At 38.0% G+C, this 19881-nt stretch overlaps 1 protein-coding gene across 2 annotated transcripts in view; it reads right to left on the bottom strand.

Annotated features, from left to right (window-relative positions):
• The window catches only part of LOC111864420, a 724828-nt gene that overhangs the window by 351500 nt on the left and 353447 nt on the right, over nt 1–19881 (bottom strand). Inside the window, exon 4 of one of the 2 annotated variants that reach the window (XM_033751420.1) lies at nt 10574–10621. In XM_033751420.1, coding sequence (XP_033607311.1) covers nt 10574–10621 — 48 coding nt within the window. Of the gene's footprint in view, nt 1–10573; nt 10622–19881 lie in introns of those variants that run through there. The other variant, XR_004513022.1, reaches the window with a different exon arrangement.

Genomic DNA, 19881 nt, shown 5'->3' with positions numbered 1-19881 from the left:
ATAATAATAATAATAATAATAATAACGAAATTAATAAAAATAATGATAATAATAATAGTCTAATTAAAAATAAGTAAAAGTATCCCTGTAACAGTCCGTGAAGGCTCATAGGGTTGTGAGAAGTTGACGTTCCCACATTTTCTAGAAAATCGGCTCATAGATGGCGGCAAGGTTGTCAGCCTTACGCACCGGCCTCCCTTTACTCCCAAGAACATTCCAAGAATAATACTAGTACTCATTTCTGTTAGAGTCTGAGTCGACCCCAGGGCCATAGTAAGGCTGGAAGGATTGAAAAAATCCAATCACCTCATCGGAATTCGATCCCGTTGCCTTCCGGCTTGGAGTGTAGTGCCTCAACCAACTACGCTACCGTGTGTCACCCTTAAATTTAATACTTTAAATATATTGTAATAATGTTGGATACACAAACTAAGCCTAGCACGTATTGTGTTTTACGGCATACGATGGAAACACTGAGAAAAAATCTCAAGATTTACTTTCAGAGAAATTGGTAAATAAAATAATATTGTATTTAAGCATCATATTGTATTAAAATATTTTTCGTGCACATATATTTCCGTCTTAAATGCAATTTTTTATCTGTTCACATTTCTTCATCACTACAAGTTTCAGTCGTATACGGCCATCATCAGGTTTTGTCCATCTTGCTAAAATTGTTAAACTATATTTCAAAGTTACCTATAGCGTGTGAACGCAAATTCCTAATTGAAATAATTAAAATTAAATAACTTCTTAATGAGTTTTATTGTGATCATCATCCATTCTTTTAAAAGATATTTGCTAACATTAAATTTTTGCTGCGTGGGTATTGTGCCTGTTGTTTGTGCAGTTCGTGAGATATTATGTATGCACTCTTTGCTGTAGGGGTATCCATGCTGCTAACTAGTTATGCTTTTAAGTAGGTTGTGTGTGTAGAAGAAGGGTGGCTAGATAGTTGCATTTAAGATGGAAATATATGTGCAAAAATTTTATATAAAAATGTTAACATAATATGTACTCACCAACCCGATGAGGATGCGAGAGATGTGACGTCAAACGTTACGTTCAGATGTTTGCCTGCAATACATACTTTCGGAGATATAACTCAGAATTAAGGCTCGAAATTAGTCTATTTCTGATACCAGCTTCTGGAGTTATAACTCCAAAGTACTCGTAAGTCTCAAATGCAGGCCTACATCTAATATCTGTTTTTATATTTATAATTAAAAGCAAGTATAAACGATAGATCTAATTTTAACACCTCATATTTGAGTTATATCTCAAACTAGGGCCGCGCCATAGCTCAAGAGGTTAGTCGCTGGCTTCCCACCCCGGCGGCCCGGGTTAGAGCCTGGATCTGGTCAAGTGGGATTTATGGTGGACAAAATGGCGCTGGGGCGGGTTTTCTCCGAGTACTTCAGTTTCCCTTGCTAATCTTCATTCTATCAATTGCTCCACAATCACCCTCACCTATCACCTGGGGCTGGTACAATAGGCCAGAAATGGCCACAGTACAAGGGACTTAGTCCCACCCCACTAGCAATAAAAAGTATATCTCAAATTAAGTCTAAAATTTAAGCTTCACTGTAATACGTAATTCTAGATTTGTAACACCGAGATAAATACGGAAGATGGTCTTATCTGTGATAATTTCTTCTAGAATTATAGCTTAAATCTAAGTCTAAAATGCAAACCCAGCTGTAATATATCTTGTATCATCTTTTGGGCTTGTAACTCAAAAGCTTATCGAGAAATTAAAATACATTATAAACTTGCGCCAAAAAAATATAATTATATTGATACAAAACCTACAGTAAATTCTTATATTACTTATAAGCCTTATAAATAAGAGACCTATAGAATCTAGTAAGCCGTGAATGAGGCAGTTCCGAAGCAATAGTGTCCATGTATAGAACAACTATCGAAGACATTCTATTGATGGTTTAAATTAAAGAATTGTTAAATTATTAACACCACGGTAAATATTTCGCCATTCTCTCGTGTTTAAGATGATTATGAGTTCCATAAAATAATTTAAAATTTTAAGCGTATGCAACAGAGAATGTAGTTTTCTTAAATTGTAGATTTGTTCTCGCTTCTGTTTTTATACAAGAACTTCAGATGGAAAACCAAAGAATTTAAACATCTAACACCTCCAAGTGGCAATGCAATATGAGATAATTTATTGTTGAGCATGGTCAAGCGCCTTCTAACAGGTATTTCAGCTTATTTCCTTGGTATCCTGCGTTTAGCGAATGACGTACAATCATTAGTTTTTTACAAGCTTAATTTATTACAGAGGAGAACAAGTTCTATATGAATGTTGATGGCTATAATATTCACATTAAGAATATGATTAATGTTAATAATGGTAACGACGTTAACGGGTCAGTACCAATAAGATACCAAATCAACAAATGTAATTTACATAGTATTTTAAACTTTGTAGCAAAATTACGTGGAAAAAGTCGACTGAATTTCTTATTTCTTTGAATAAATTTAAGCTTTATAGCATCACAAAATAACGATACATTCTCTTCCTAAATGTGCTGTCATATTACATTAACGGCGGCTAGAGATCAAGGTTGTCCAAGCAGACGCACGCAGACCGCATGCGGCCCGCGATTTTAATCTTTTATCCTCTGGCTCTTCCATCGCCCCTAAAAAATGGGGCGAGAATATTGTCGAAGAAATTTACGAGAACCCCTTACTAATTAATCCTTGAAAGTTTGAAATTTTCTTCACACGAAACTTTAATAATTCACTTAAAACATTCATCTAATTTACTACTGTGTGGGGGGTATAATAAACGTTTTATAATGCCATCCTCGTCTAAGGACTTAAGATACAATGCGGCCCCACAGTGGTAATGTTGTGCGCCCCTGATATAGCATTTAAATTTGGGATTGATCATCACGTTTTGAACTAAACACGCACTGTTTCTTAGACAATTCATCAGATAGGAATGTTATAATCTGGCACGTGACGACGCGTAGTCTGGTATAAGTTTACAAACAATTCGGAAGAAATTATTGCTTCCATCATCAGGACAGAAGAGTATGCCAAGCGATAAAACACGCAAACAAGCAAGTAAAAAATCAGTAAGCCGACTCTGTTTGCTGCTTGACCAGTTTACTTTTACCCTGCAGATGGAACCATTAAGTTCATCTGACACGTCTGTGTAATTCTATAATTACATTCTATAAAATGGAATTCTTTATAATAACCGCGTTGTAAACCTCAAAACTCATTACATAATAAAACACCGATAACTTAATTCAACATAAGTGGCTTGACTGCTGCATAAAGAATGTAGAATTGTTTTAGCTTGTACACCCTATGGAAGACACTGGATAAGAAAAACTCTGAAAGTCTTAAATTTTTCAGCTTTGATTAATACTGAATTAAAAATAAAGCGAAATAACAACTTCAATATCAAATCTTAATTTTTAAGACGCATTTTGGCTTTTACAACATTCGGAGACTTGTTTATGGGAATCACATTTGGAGATTTGTGTGAAAACTTCACTCAATTAAATTTCACGACTATAATCTTAATATAATTTTACTTTATTTTACAAATGATTCAATCGGAAAGGAAGTTTTAATAGTCACTTAAAAATATGCTACCTGTGTTCTGGGTTTGCGTCCTGCTACTACCCTAACGAGTTAACATTTATTTCAAATCTAAGTGTCGGATTTGAGGTTCTCACGTCGATAAATATGGAGAGTACTATCCTGTGGCTTATGACGCCGTGCAGCTCGATACAAGTTCACCATTTCCATAGTCAAAAAATAAACCAAGATTCTTTCTACCCATTTCCATGGCATACGCGTCGACCTTAAAAATTATGCATTTACCTCCGAAAAGTTGAAGAACTTCCACCTGATTACACGGCGTCACATCCAAAAAACAATATATAATATTACGTTAAAAACTCTTACTTTTGTAATAATTATATTACCTACACGACACTTCTCAACCGTAAGAGGCACTTTATGCAACGTACACTGAAGATTAGAGAATAAATTATAAGGAAACGTGCTCAGGTCTTTGTCAGACAGCATGAAGAAGATCTACCCTCATCCTTGTGCATAGCCCTACATGGGCGACAGCAAGATTGGTTTAAATGCAACGTATAACAATCTGGACCACCCTTTCAAAACACCACTCGTTCAGGGCGTTCCCAGGCTCGGCTCTCCTCACGGCAGGGAAAAAAATCCTCTTTCTTAAGGACACACCCAGTCAGAGGACAAAAAGGAAAAGAGTATACATGAAAGTAATATATGAAGGATTACCTCCCCTACTGCATTGAACACGTAGGGGAAATGCTCGACCATGATGACTCTGCAGCCCGCGGAAGGCCAACCTGAGGAGTACGTGGCAATGCACAAGGGGGAGAGACCCTGTCCTGCCCTGTACCGAGGCTGTAGAACAAAGAGAGGCGTTGGTCCAGGGACTCCACACCCCAATACAGGTTTGCTGGCGTTGTCTGGAGACAACGGTCTTGCAGGAGAGCAAAGCTGTCAGATTAATGAACGCCGCTCAGAAAGCAAAACGAAGAGAGGTCTTCAAGAACGAAGCAACTTCTTGAAGCGTCATATTTTAACGCTCGCATGTCAACGTATTCACATCTGCACAGGGAGAGAAATTCAAATGGTAGTTTGGTGACGTCAGCGTAAGAAGCAGTAAACAGATAGTGGAAGGAAACTTACACAATTCTGAGAGATGTAATTACGGATACAATGAAGCAATAATTCGAAACAGAATGAAAGAACGAAATATTGATTATCATGACTTGAGACTTCGAAACACAAACACCGAAGATCAATATTGAATTAGATCAGTAATGAATAAGGGAATTAACAAGGAATTAAAAAATACTGATCATTTTAAAGTGGGACTTAATAAACTAACACTAACTGAGCACTAACACTAACACAACACTAACTAACTAACACTGAGCAGAAATATTGAAAAAGTAGAAGACGAAGGAAGGTTCTAAACATTATTAGTCCGGTCACGTGAGCGTAAAAAGCGGGGAGCCGCAAAACAAGATAAACGAGAAAGAAAGAAAATGGAAGACTCTTCATGCCTTACTTGCTCCATAGACATGATCTCAAGAATATATGTAGTGGAAAGCTTCAAGAAGGAAACCCCGGTTACAGAAAGGAAACAAACAATTACTGGAAATTGCAGCGTGGGAGTTTGCAGACGCTAACAATGTGTAGAGAAGATCTGAAGGATCTCAGTAAAGATAAAAAGGTAAAGCTGTCCCTGTGCTAAACTAATTAAGCACTACGCCACGAAGACGCATGGGGGAGTGGATGTATAAATCCATATATTCTTGACCTCTGTAGTAGTTGGAGATGAGTGGTCAGCTTGACGTTCCGGTCGCTTTACCCCCGAGGTAAGAGTTCCCAGGTAACCACTGAATAAGATATTGAGTGAGTCCCAGAGCCGGTCTAGACAACGTAGAGAAAAGTAAATTCTTGACCATACCAGGGATTCGATCTCCGAACCCCCATTCGTCCAGTCCGTAGCCAATAACTATACCGCCTACGCTATCCTATCTGATGCGGATATCAATATAATATAAAACGTAGGAAGCAATAATAAGAAAAGAGAATACAACATAAAGGCCAAGAATTGTTGGTCATAAGAACGTGTGGGTTTTTAGTCGTTAACATTATCAAATAAAAAGTTCTGTACGGAGTACGTGAATATACTCGTACAAAGGAGAAAGCTGGAAACATGGCCAACAAAGGACAGAAGATAATACAACTATTATCGATAGTTCCCTAATTAGTACGTTGCCTTTGGGACGGCGCTGCAGTAAAGAAAGAATATCTGAAAACATGAATATACGTACAGAGCTAAGATGCAATAATGGATATTAGAGCAGTTTCAGTAGTACCTTCACTATTAGTGGAAACAACAACGCTGAATACAACTGAATGCGTGAATACTAATTCCAAATAAATAAATGTCAGTTTATAAAGTTTATTACTAAAATGTGTTTTTAAGGTGTGAGTTATCAGAATTCCAGCGCCGATCCCAATGGCCGCGCCCTCTTAAGGCCTGAAATGTCTTCGCCTGCTGAAACACTGAGATTGTGGGATCGAATCCCACTAGAGACATGGAGGTCTGTGTGCGTTTACTATGTTTTGTGTTGTTCTGTTTGTGGGTAGCGGCCTTGCGATAGGCTGATCCCCCGTCTAAGGAGTCCTACCGTCTGTGCATAAGTTTCATACTTCAGAAATAACTGTTCTAAATGGACATTGGCCATAGAGCCTAATCTTTAAAGGTGAAAGAAGAAGAAGAAGACCCAGAGATACTGGGTCTTCGGACTCGGTCCATCGTCCGGGTTCTAAATAACTAAGAAAAAAACACAACGTTTCGGAAACTGGATCTCTTTTTGTCCTCAGGTGAGGGAAGACACCTACTCTCTTGGGACCCTTAGAAAGAGCTAGCCTCCGGAAGATGGACAAAGTCTGAAAACCCAGTATCTCTGTGTGTTATACACCATTGTCAGAACCCTATATTATCTACAAGAAGTATGAGGATAATAATAATAAGAAATAACGCAGTAAGATGCTGGAATAGTGCCTCAAATTAGGCAGAGAGTTTCCTTTCGCATCCCTACGAAATCAGCGTTCACTAATCAGACAAGAATTCGATGCATTATAGGCTTACAACGAGCGTTGTAAAACAACCGTAAGTAAACAAACAAAAAGAATAAGTAAAAATTAGCGACATTGCGGATATATAAATGTATTTACACAGTGTAATTCAGTTCGTAATGATTCAATCGCCTATTTGCAGGTACGGCATCGTAAAAGACAAAAGGTAAAGCTATCCCTATAACAGGCCTTGGAGATCCATACCGTTCTGAGACGTCGAGGCTCCAATATTTTCTAGAAAAATGGCATCCAGAGGGCTGTGTGGTTGTCAACCTGTTATAGGCTGAGTCGATCCCAGGACTATACTGTGGCTGGAAGGATCGTTAAACCGAAAAGCCAGTCACGTTATTTGGAAGCAACTCAAAAAATAAATACATGTTAATCAAATTCCTACTTATTTGTAAGATTTGAGGTTTCCACGGCGGTGACTATGAAGAATGCCGTCTTCTGGGATATGGCGCCGTGTAGATGTGTGAACCGACGTTCCGTGGGAGTACAGTCTGCTGCCACTTGCTCACGCCAGTTCCTTGTTCGTGGATTTTCTATCTTGAAGATGGAGGCGATACTTTCCTCCGAAATGTCAGTTCACACAAGATCTACACGGCACCACATGCCAAAAGACGGAATTGTTCCAACTTAATTGTTGGTATTATTTACCATATTAGTTGACAGAGCCACAATGAACGGGTTTGACGACCGAGGAATCCGGGTTTGATTGTCGGTAGAGACAAGAGATATTATTTTTTCTACTGCGTTGGTATAGTCTCTGGGAGCCGATCAGTCTTATATCCAGTGAGAACCGTGAGTTAATACGGACGGAGAGGGAGGGTGAGTTTCACCAGTCATCCCCACATTTAGTGTCGAGGTTAAGAAACGTGGAGCTCTACCGTCACTCCAACATAAGTCTTCTTGGTGTGGTGGATAATTAGTTAAACACAGGGACAGATCTGCCTTTTACATTTATATTAAGTGAAGGTTTCAATAGCTGAGATGATGTAGCATTATGTGATAGGTCTGCAGGCGAATAAAAAATTGAAAGCGTATGTGGTCGAGGTAACATTTGAGGTACTATCCCAACATCTGTCTGGAGATGAATTCACAGTACACATCCGTCGCACACCAACAAATTTATTGTGTAAGTTATATATTAATTAATAACTTACTGCACTATACTCTTCTGTAGCAGGTCACATTAGCCGCGGAGTCTAGGGCATGACCTGTCGTCGCTCGCTAGAACACTAAAATCGTGGGTTTGAATCTCACTCAATGCATGGATATATATATGTGTTCATTTATTCTGTGTCTGTGTTGTCCTGTGTTTAGGTAGCCGCCTTGTGACGAGTTGATCACTCGCCCAAGTTGTCCTACCGTCTGTGAAACATGATTACGGAACTGAATAAGAGGCCTGAGCCATGAATGGGCTGGAAGAGCCAATAAAAAAAGAAGTCGTTTACGCAAAAGCAACCCATTAGGTGAATAAATAATAACACAAAAGAATTACAGAGATTACGCATATCAATAAAGTCTCAATAAAGTTGCACCCCATCTCCATAAAAAGATACACGTAATCGTGCAAGTAGAGGGCAGCAGGATAGGAAATAGAGAACATTGTCTTGAGGTGACAGTAGCTATGATGAAACACAGATTAAGAGAATGTATTATCGGAAGTTATGAGACGAACCAATCGCCTCATTTCCTGTGATGCAACACAGACCGCATAGAAAGACAAAAAAGTGACGGAACACAAGACACACAGATATTATGGTGATCTCATAAGTTGCTAGGCACAGACTGTAAAAAGGGGATACACAAACAGACAACAAGATGGTGTCATAAGCTTTAGAAGCCTAAAAGTCAGGGGTAGTTGCAAGACAAAAGAAGAATGCACAGACAGACAGCAAGGTGATCTCATAAGCCTCCCTTTTTTTTTCTTCAAATTAGGAATTTAGTCTTAAAACGGGTTAACAATGTTACAATTATTCTGTACGTGAAACAGAAATCATATCAAATGTTAAATCAGGTGTTCGTATTTTCATTGAAATTTGAGCCATGGAATTAGAGTTTGAAATTCAGCCTTATCGGCACAGATTTCATCTCATAAATTCGTCTGGAGGGACTGATATATGTCAGAGTGAACTTAATTTGTGATAATCAAGCTTTGAGCTCCAGAACTCACCTAAAACTATGAAAAACTACTAAGTCACACATCTGTGACGGCTCATATAATTCTCTTACAGAGCCGTTTCCCATATAGACGAGGCATTTAAAGTTTAATACGGAGGGCGCCTCTCGTAAAGAAGAATTATTACGCAACCAGCGACGTCGTGGGAGGCCGCATTTTTCTTCCGGCAGCAGCACCAGTACCGCGCGGGAAACAGAGTTACGCAGTACGGAACTTTATCGAGTTGAAGCGTAAGAACCAAACTGAGTGGCAGCATAACACAAACACTCTTCCAGAATAAGAAGACAGATACGTGCTTGAAAAGATCCATGTAAGATCAAATCGTATTTGTCGTACATCAATTTACTTATTTACTTACTTACTTACTTACGGAGCTGAGCCCTTCTGGAGGAGCCGCCAATTCTGCAGCTACTCAAGAATTTCCCTGCATTTTATGGAACCCGAAGGTTCATCACCGTGTTCACAAGAGCCCACTACTGGTCCCTATCCTGGGCCAGATCTATCCAATCCATACCATCCCATCCTATCACTCTAAGATTCATTCTAATATTGTCCACCCACCTACGCCTTGGTCTTCCCAGTGGTCTCTTTACTTCTGGCTTTCCCACCAATATCCTATACGCATTCCTAGTCTCCCCCATTCGTGCTACATGACCTGCCCACCTCATCCTCCTTAACTTGATCATTCTAATTATACTTGGAGAAGACTACAAGTTATCAAGCTCCTCATTATGCAGTTTTCTCCAACCTCTTGCCACTTCATCTCTCTTCGGTCCAAATATTCTCAACACCCTGTTCTCAAACACCCTCAGTCTATGTTCCTCCCTTAATGTCAGAGACCAAGTTTCACACCCATACAGAACCACAGGCAAAGTTATAGTTCTGTATATTCTAATTTTTATGGTTTTGAACAACAGAAGAGAAGACAAAAGTTCTTGAGTACATCAATTTATAGTATTAAATAATGTAATATAATTAAGAATTTCTAAAAAAAAAATTGTAAAAATTAAAATCTCTCCTTGTAACAGGCCACGGAGGCCCGTAGGTTTCTGAGACGTCGAGGCTCCCACATTTTCTAGGAAATAGGCTCACAGATAGCTGTGAGATTGTCAGTCTTACTCGCCGGCCACCCTTTACCACCTAGGAAGATTCCTTGTACTTATTTCTGAAAGAGGCCGAGTCAATACCAGAACCATAGTGCGGCTGCAAAATCGTTAAACCGAAAAACAATAAATAATTAATAAAATATATGTAAATTAGATATTTATGCTACATGTTTCAGCTGCACAGGGCCAACTTCAGGCAACGGATCTTATAAACGGGTCTACTGCACTGTGCACTTGGTCAAATTGTATTCATTAAGGCACAACTTTGTTGTTATTATTAATTTCGTTGAATTCTGATGCTGTAGTATGACTTTATATGATGATTTTCTTCCTATCTTACATATTGCGGCTGTTTTCTTGTCCCATTGAGTGTGCCGCTCTCTTAGTTGTGCTTATCTAGTGTTATATGAGTACAGGGAACACAAAGCAAGACATGGCTTAACATGCTTAACTAAATAAGCACAGGGATAGCATCATATAAAATACCGTTTTGTAATGCAATGTAAGAAGAGTTGGAAGTTTAACAGAGCCTAACGAAAACGGGTCTATATGAGGAATGCAATCAGTAGCCAGGGACACTGAAGTAACTTATGCAACTCACCCTCTGAAGCCCACGCAGCCTTGGCCACGATGGATGGGAGTTCAGGATCTGAAATTGGAAGAAAAAATATTTCAGAATTATGGCTTTCTGGAATGTGACGTCTTTTAGTTTGGTAGACAGATGTAAATGTTTTGCAGTTCTACTCTCTCCATTCTAAGGTCAGGGTAGTTACTCTTATATACTGAAGATACCAATAGGTTCCCAAAAGGTTGGTATTTATTCACCGAAAAAGCGGCCTCGGTAGTCTAGAGGTAACGTTCCCACCTCATGACTCGTAGTACGCGGGTTCAAATACCCGGCGGAGGTCGTCGAATTTTTAAGGGCGGAAAAATTCAGGGAACAAGTCCTCCGGGAGGGGCTTTAAGCTGTGTATCCAGTGTCGTAACTTTACGGCACGTAAAAGAACCTCATATCACCAAAGGGGATCACTGAGCCAAATTCAAGGACGTTTCCCGCCCAACAATAGTCTCTAAGGTCTCTGGTAGATGGGGGAAGCATTATAGACACCGCTAAGCAAGTGGCCAAACTCGCTTGCTCGGCGGGACTGATGGTACGCACCATTTATCGATAGGGTATAGAGACCGGTAGAATATCATAGAGGGAAGCACAATAGATCAAACTGGTCGTGGTGCATGGGGAAACCCACCTTCTCTAAATAACTAACTAATAACTATTCACCGAAATGCACGACGTAAGATTGCAGAAAATCATATTCCCTGTCCTGATAGCTCTAACCTCATGAAATCTGCTACAGTTATCATTTTTTCTTCTTTATTGTCTTGTTCAGGATCACAGGAGAGATAGACGTCTTATTAAGGACTTGTGTAGCACTGGCCTCTGCATCGGGCGTGAGAGCCAAGCTCTGTTATAAATTCATTCATTCATCAACGGTACGACAGTACCTTGTTGGGTCCTAGGTACGTCTTCAGTTCCCTTATTTTTCTTACACAGTCGCTAGGACACTTGCACTGGGAATCAGCCCGTCGCAAGGCCGATACCTACGCACAGAACAACACAAACGCAGAATAATCTCACACAGGCATCCATGACTCGATTGGGATTCGAGCCCACGATCCCAGTGTTCGATCGAGCGAAGACACTTCAATTAGACCGCGCGGCCACTGTGAACAGCTCTGTTATTACTTCGTAATCTTTAACGCGTGTTAAGTAAAGTGGTCATATTTATGTAATCGTATGAACTGTATGAAGCATCTAACCGTAATTACTATCCCCCCAATAATTATTTTGAAAACTAAAAAAAATACTACCTGTGCAATAGAATATCCTACTAAGTCTTCAACATCCATGTGAGTCGTGTGATCACTACACTGCACCGAAAATAATAAAGAAATTCGTTTAAAGACCTGTCAGAGTGCAATAAAATTAAAACATATTACTATTTATTATTAATTTTAACTAAATTGGTGACTTGATATTTTTCGAGATTCAAATATTATTCTCATATGTAACCGTTCAATAATGCACTGCTCAGACTTGTTCAGTGTTATTTTTAAGACTCTACTTAGAAATTGAATTTTAGTACGAATGAATTAAGACGCGAAGTAGCCCCATGATATAATATTAAATACTAAATGATTATTTTATGCAATTCAAAGCTGTTGCTATTCCAAAAATCTTATACAGAATTAAATAAATGACGTTATGATAAATGAAATATCTACACAAAATTTTAAAAATTAGGCTTTTTTAATAGAATAAAAAATACTTTAATATTTATCTCTACAGCCAGTCCCCCCTAAGCCTTCATGACGTAATGCTTAATTAGTGGTTAAGAAAAAGAAAAACTTTATCCTTTACCTATTCTACTTTTTGACTCATTTTATAGCACGTTTTTTAAATTTTAGGAAAATTTTTCTAAAATAAATTTGAACAAGTTTTACAAAAGCGTTTCTTGAACGGCTACTCCTCAGAATGGCATTTTAATTGCGAAAACGTCAGATGTCCAATCTATTTAAATTAAACAACAAGTGATACCTTATTTTGTAATCTGGCCGTATTTTGCTAAATCTGTAAATGTATTATGTATTACGATACACAATTCAACGTAAAAATACATAAATAATTATTTTTTAAGAGAATTTCCTCTTCTTACTTTTATTCTTCAGTACTGATGAAAATTTTCAAAACACTATGGAAACGCACATCACAAAATTATCATTTGCAGGAGAACACGAAAATACGCACAGAGTAAGAATTCTGGCTTCTTCACTGATCCTCTTCACCTATCATAAAAACTGTCATCCTTACGCAGAAACTGTGCTTGACATGCACAGTGTGTCTTGTTTCTGTCTCCAATTATTATTGGAAATATCTTTATTTAAATAAATACTGAGCAATGTATGCGGGAGTCCGCATAGCTCGGGCTACGAGCTAAACGGGGGGGGGGGTTCAATTCTTGGCAGGGGCAGTTAAATATTTTTCTCCCCACAGCGTCAAGACAGCTATTGAGGTTCATCAAACCTTATACATAATAAGTATTGGTGGGTCTTAATCTGGGAGTGAAGCGGCCGGAGCGTAAACCAGACCACTAACCTCCACGTACTACTGAAGTCAGTAATGTGTGGTAGTATACCAATACTCCTCCATACGTCTGCATGGCGCGGTGTTAATTAAGCAGAAGGACGAGAGTTACCGTCGAAATGGGCACAGAAATGCAGGTTGGTATCCGTGTACGGTGTCCTTCTATTCCCGGCTTTAACTAAAAATGTAACTTGTCGAAAAAAAAAAGTAAAAATTTTCAGTAACAGTTTTCATGAGGGGCACGGGGTAGCGTAGTTAATTGAGGCACTGTGCTACAAGACGGAAATGCGCCGGTACGAGTCCCCATAAGGACATTGGATGTTTTCAATTATCCTAATCCTTCCAGCCGCACTATGACCCTGGGGTCGACTCAACCTCTATCAAAAACGAGAACCAGATATTTTCCTGGGGGTAAAGGGAGGCCGGCGCATAGGGCTGACAATTTCACCGCCATCTGTGAGCCCATTGTCTAGAAAATGTGGGAGCCTCGATGTCTCACAAACCTGTGGACCTCCATGGGCTGTTACAGAGATAGTTTTATAAATTTTCACGAAAACCCGCTCATTGTTTCACCTATCGTTGCAAGCGGACAGACAAATAGAAAAGGAGAAATTATCAGAAAAAAATTGCAAATTTTCTTTGCAGCGTGACAAGAAATATATTCTATTCGGTTCACTTCTCTATATAAAAGCACATAAAACTGAATGTACGAAATAAGGATGCTGAACAAGTCAATGTTAGACTCGAACCGAGACTTAAGTCCGGACATGTCCTCACAGAGATGCCGGAAAGTCTGAAATTGTTGTTGCCGCTTTGTGCACCGTCTGAAACTCCTATAAATGCGCTACGTATGGAAAAGTTATTAAATTGTTGCACTTTCTGTATTGCTATTATAATTTCAGAAACAAACTTAGTCGTTGGGAGAGTAGGAGCAGTGTAACAGGAGTTCAAACGAAAGTTTTATCGCAGAATTATAACACAAAATAATACCTAATTAAGTACTGTATTCTCAGAATTTATATTACAGATGCTAAAGTCAAATTTATATTCATCTATCCTTTACAAATAATATTTTACGTTTAACAATAAACAAATATAGCAAGTATTCTTAATTAATAAAGTTATTGCATTGCAATGCTAATTATTAATAACAATAACTGCACACAAGTATTGTGATATAAGAGAATTCTAGTGTCATTTATTCGTATATTCATGCATGTTCTACCCCTTCCTGCATGTATCCCACTCTCTCTCTCTATAATCAGCAGACCTATGAGTTCATCGCGCTTCTAAAACTTTGTATCTTCTGCGCTGTACCCCCCTGAACATCCTAGAAGTTGGCACTTGCCTACGTCACCGCTAGGAACACGTCAAGGTCTCTGTGTTTCCGTGCGCATCTGTGTTTATAGAGGTCTATGTGTATACCCTATAGAACTTTAACAATAATTTGACCGAGGTTCATAAAACTTGACATGGAAGTTACATTGATGGTCACTCCATCTTCTTTCTTATAAATGTCCTACAGTCAGTAACAAAAATATGGCGGACGTACGAATCTATGAGCTAGAAATAATATCACCATTACGTCATCGTTCTTCCTAAAATTGTGAGCGGTGCTAGACTTCAGAAAAGTATTAAACTTCTGTTGAGATAATTTTCTTTCGCAGGCTATAAAAGAGAAAACTTGAGGCTGCGTGAACTCGTGAAATACTCGTAACTTATGAACCATAATAAACATATCAGATAGATCAAAATATGTCTACAAATGTTTTATTAAATATTGTGTGCACAAAAATAATCACAAATATATAGGCGATGGGACTTTCTTAGTACATATTAGACAAATTTAACTTTAAAATATCTAATTTAATTAAAATNTCCCACATTTTATAGACAATCGGCTGGCAGACGGCGGTGAGGTTGTCACCCTTACGCGCCGGCCGCCATTTACACCCAGGAAGATTGCCGGTACTTTTTCTGTTAAGAGACTGGGTCGACCGAAGGGGCATAGTGCGGCTGGAAGGGTTAGGTAAATTGAAAAATCTAATGACTTCATTGGGAATCAAACTCACAATGGCAATAATAGTAATAATAATTTTGACATAACTTCTTTATAACCGCAAGCAATTCAAGATTCTAAGTTGACCAAGATTACACGAAATGACAAATTGAGCAGGCATCAGAACACTAAGCCGGAGGCTAAATTGCAATCCATTGTTGGTTTAGAAATTTGCATTACGTAATTATTATAATAGCAATACATGATTGGTAGACACAGAAGTGTCTCCAGTGGGTAAAGACACGTTATACGAAGCTCCATCTTTCGTCCGTAGTATTGACTTAACATTCAGGACCTTTTATGAACTCCACCGACTGCAAGAAGTGGGGAACTTTAGAGGAGGAATCGCTCATGGGCCATTCTCCATGATCTCCCGATAAAGCACGGCCACTACTCAATCAGTCAAAACATACATAATTGTGTGAAGGATCAAGACATTGGCCATGACTCATACGTAGTCTTTCATTCCTCATTAGAAGGAAGAGATACAGGGTTACAAACGCAAGCATGTTCTTACACTTTCTTACAAGATGAGGCCAAAGTAATTATTACTCACTCAAAACACGATTTACAATGAAGACTATGGTGTACGATAGACCTAAGCATCACATCTTCGGACTATTAAGTTGGGGATTCCTTCTCTGATCTAGAGTTTGGCTGGTTGCGGCGTCAGGAATTTAGTTTAATGAGGCAGTCCTTATTGTACATGAGGTTGTGTAGGCCTTTATATCATCTACTGCGATTTAAATATCTTAAGATTGTTACAACGCGGTAGCGCAGTTGGTCGAGACACTATTTTACAAGCCGGAAAGTATCAGGTTCGATTCCCGATGAAGTCATTGGATTTTTCAAGAGACATAATTTTTCCAGCTGCACTGTGGCCCTGGGGTCGGCGCAGCCTCTAACAGAAAAGAGTACTAGGAATCTTCTTGGGGATAAAGGGTGACAGGCGTGCAAGGCTGACAACCTCACCGCCACCTACGAGCCGATTTTCTAGGGAAAATATATGAACCTGTACGTCTCACAACCCTGTGGGTCTCCATGGCTTATTACAGGGATAGCGTTACCTTTTTACATGTGTAGGCATGCTAGTATCCGTGGAGATATGCTGTGTGCAATAAAGAAACGTCTCTGTGTACGGTGAAGAAATAATGATGTCTCTGTCCGAAGTAGAATATTCATTTGACGCACCTACGATTTGAGTGGGAGGATATAGCGCCCCCTAAGGCTCCAACGCTGACGCAAAAGCTACGAGCACACGGGCGTATTTTGTAGCCCGTACGAGGACATGCATCGAAGTGATACGTTGTCCAAACCTGTGAGATTTCCATGTCGGTGTTAAGTTCATTTCTTGCTGCAGCGACAAACACAACATGCAGAAGAGACATTCACATACGATGTTTGTTCGTCTGTACTTTCATGTAAAAGATGAAAATTGAGAAGGAATTGGATTTCCATATTTGTACATGTGAAAAATTACAGAATAGAAACACTCACGCATATCATGCAAAATGAGGTATATGCCTTGGAATATTTTTTTAGTTCTACAGAATGTCCGCAATAGTCGCTTATTATTACTTCAATGTCTATAAAATTCTATATTAAAGCGGCTTAAAGTTCTATAGTAAAGCGCCGGCACGTTATTTCGAGAAAATAGAAACACAGCTGGAACGGAGTAAGATATGTTCGGGTTCCGGAGACCTTGAGAAGGCGTCACAGTTGGAAACACAACCAAAATATTCACGTCAGTTTGGGCCACACGTTTTGAACCCTGTTTTTGCTTCCCTTGCCTCCACGCACAGAGGACAAAATGAAAACTCACGTAGACTTAGCGTAATACAAGCGACAGGGCTTATAACGATAATATTTTTAACCAAAATCAGTTAAAAATTTAAAAGAAAATATTAATGTATCTATAATGTTACTTGAGAAAATATAACATATGCAACTAAACACGCAGGTTTACCAATTTTCATGAAGTATCTTCTTTATGCTAAGTTGAAGCGAGTGGGATCTACAAATTTGATAACATATTCACCTAGTCAGAGAGACGTGATGTTGGAAGGAATTTTAATGAAATGAAACTGAGCCTCTTTACTTCAGAGCATGCTCTTTCAAGGAATGGGTACATCAATACTCAAAAGAATTCATGAATATTTAAAGAGACCTTTCCAACACAAGAACTGGTGTTTCGTCCGGAATATGGCTGCCTTCCTCCTCTTCGTCGCAGTTTATTATAGATAAATCGCTCAGTATGGACTAACACTCAGAATAAAATAGAGTATATTAGTTTAATTTAAAGAAATATGAGTACAGGAAATGCATCCAAAGACGTGTATTCTACACAAATACTTGGGTGCGGAATAAATAGATGTAGCTACTGGGCATATTTCATGATATTCTCGGGTGTTCTCTGTTAAATTCTCGGAAAGAAATAGGAAACAAAAGAAATACGGAACAGAAAATGTCATTCATCGAAATTAAAATGCTCTGATGTAAAGGCAATACATTTATTTTCCGAAATTATGAAATTTGTCGTAAATTTAGATAAAAAATCCGTGGTCCTCGTTCAATTTACGACCCTACTTTCATACTACTATTATCAGAAGAACGGGGGGCTAAACCTGGGAATCTTGCAACAAACTTATGCTCTATTTACTCCCTTCACACCCACCCACAATCAAGCGCCTCATAATTCTATCACGAATTTCTCCTGCCTTCTACACTTCTACTATTTTTTCTTACGCCCAAATATCTCTTAGAAAATTCCCAGCTTGATACATGAAACAAACTGTGAAGGGAGCTATGAATTATACAACAAGATTGAAACGTTAATTTCATAATATGAAATATTACATGAAGAGTTTTTAACCATATTTTATTTCATAACTTTCGTTTTATAATAATTTTCTAATACATTATTTTCATACCTTGTATTCTTAGAGTGCAACATAGTTGTCAAGTATCCAGCTCTACTGTCCCACTGAAATATATACTTTTTGAAAGTAAGGAAACTTCTTTATATCTGCGTTTGCATATAATTATATAAATCTATTAATATGTGAGAATTATTAGTAAGAAATCTAGAAACACTAAAAATATTTATAATACACTAGCTTTACATATAATATTTGCATTTACACACACGCTTATGTAATAACATATATTTTAAAAATATCTTAATTCTTCATGCGGCACTCCGAATTCACCATAAAATCAAATGTATTTTCAACAATTATTTTTAACAGTTCTCCTGGACGGTACGTTATAAATGAAGCCAATATAAATATGGAGAAACTTATTAAAATATTAATTACAAAATTGTGTTTCAATTACTCCATTTATGTGATTGCTTTCATGTTAGTTTGCCTGATGTATGTTCCTGTTAAAAAGATCCTTGGGGTTAAAAAGAGTTTGCCGAAACATCCGAAACCCCTCAAAATTGCATTCGACTTTTCTCGACATCCGAATTCACATATTTAAAAGAAGGACCTAAATTATATCACTTTTAGAGGAATGTAAATAATTCTAGCCCAGAATTCGACTGTATTTCACGGGTAATTTGTAACAGAGCAAATAGATTCTTCGTAAAGAGAAGCAAATGGCTTATGACACTGAAAAAAAAAACGTATTCTGTGATCACAGTTTACTTATTTTGAAAAATTTATACGCTTAGGAAGTGTGCGAGATATATTCATACCCGCATATCGACGTATTTATTTTATAGTTCTCTGCTTAGATGAGAGTATTTAGAAATCTGGTCAGCTCATGTGAAATTTATGGTTTTTATAAAAATAAATATGCAGTCTGTCTTTCTCCTTCTGGGTTATAACACCATATAACCTTTATGTATTTACAGACGTTTCGGAGGAACATATTACCTCCACATTCTGTACCAATAGGTTCTTCCGAAAAGCTGGTACCAATCCGTTGTGCTACTCAGTTTCATAACTAGACATCTGATAATGAAGACAGTATGTCCCTCGGAAATGTTTGTACTCACATACCAGACTACGCGATGTCATTACTAAGAAGACTGCAATATGGCGGTGAGAACTCCAAAGATTTCGGCTGAAGCACACAAATAGCAATTTCATCATTTGCTATGTAGTGTGCAGTGACATTAGGTTACAAACCAATATCATGAAACTCGAGCGAAATATGAACAATATTCTATAAATATCACATTTACTTCGTATGTAAAATTTTAATTATCTTTTAGGCATTTAATGGTCTAAAGAATACAACGGTGGCTTTCCGATTTCAGTTTCAGCGAAATTCTGCATAGCTGTTTGCCAAAGTAGCGAAGATTATGTCATTATTATTATTATGTGCTCTTAAATTTTCACGTAAATGAACATTAATTGAATTGAATTATTATTATTACGTTTTATAGTCCATGAAAATATTATTAATAATTTTATTGTTATTGCTGTAAAACCTGCGCTGTTTCCTTATTTTGCTTGTAAGAGCTAAATTTGTACTTGGCATTGAGCTGTTAAACTTGCACGTAAATAAATAAGAATTTAATAATAATTCAATTCAATTCAATTCAATTCTTTATTATTTATGTGCTGAGCCAACAGCCGTAAGGCCAATTATAGACTCAGCACAGTGTATGATAGAAGTAGTTACATACTGGACAAACACAATATAAAGTCAAACAATGATTAAAGGTTAATGTTGGAGGAAAACAAATTAATACATA

Source organism: Cryptotermes secundus, unplaced genomic scaffold, assembly GCF_002891405.2.
Source record: "Cryptotermes secundus unplaced genomic scaffold, Csec_1.0 scaffold511, whole genome shotgun sequence".
Classification (NCBI taxonomy): Eukaryota; Metazoa; Arthropoda; class Insecta; order Blattodea; family Kalotermitidae; genus Cryptotermes; species Cryptotermes secundus.
This window is presented reverse-complemented; position numbering and strand designations above follow the sequence as displayed.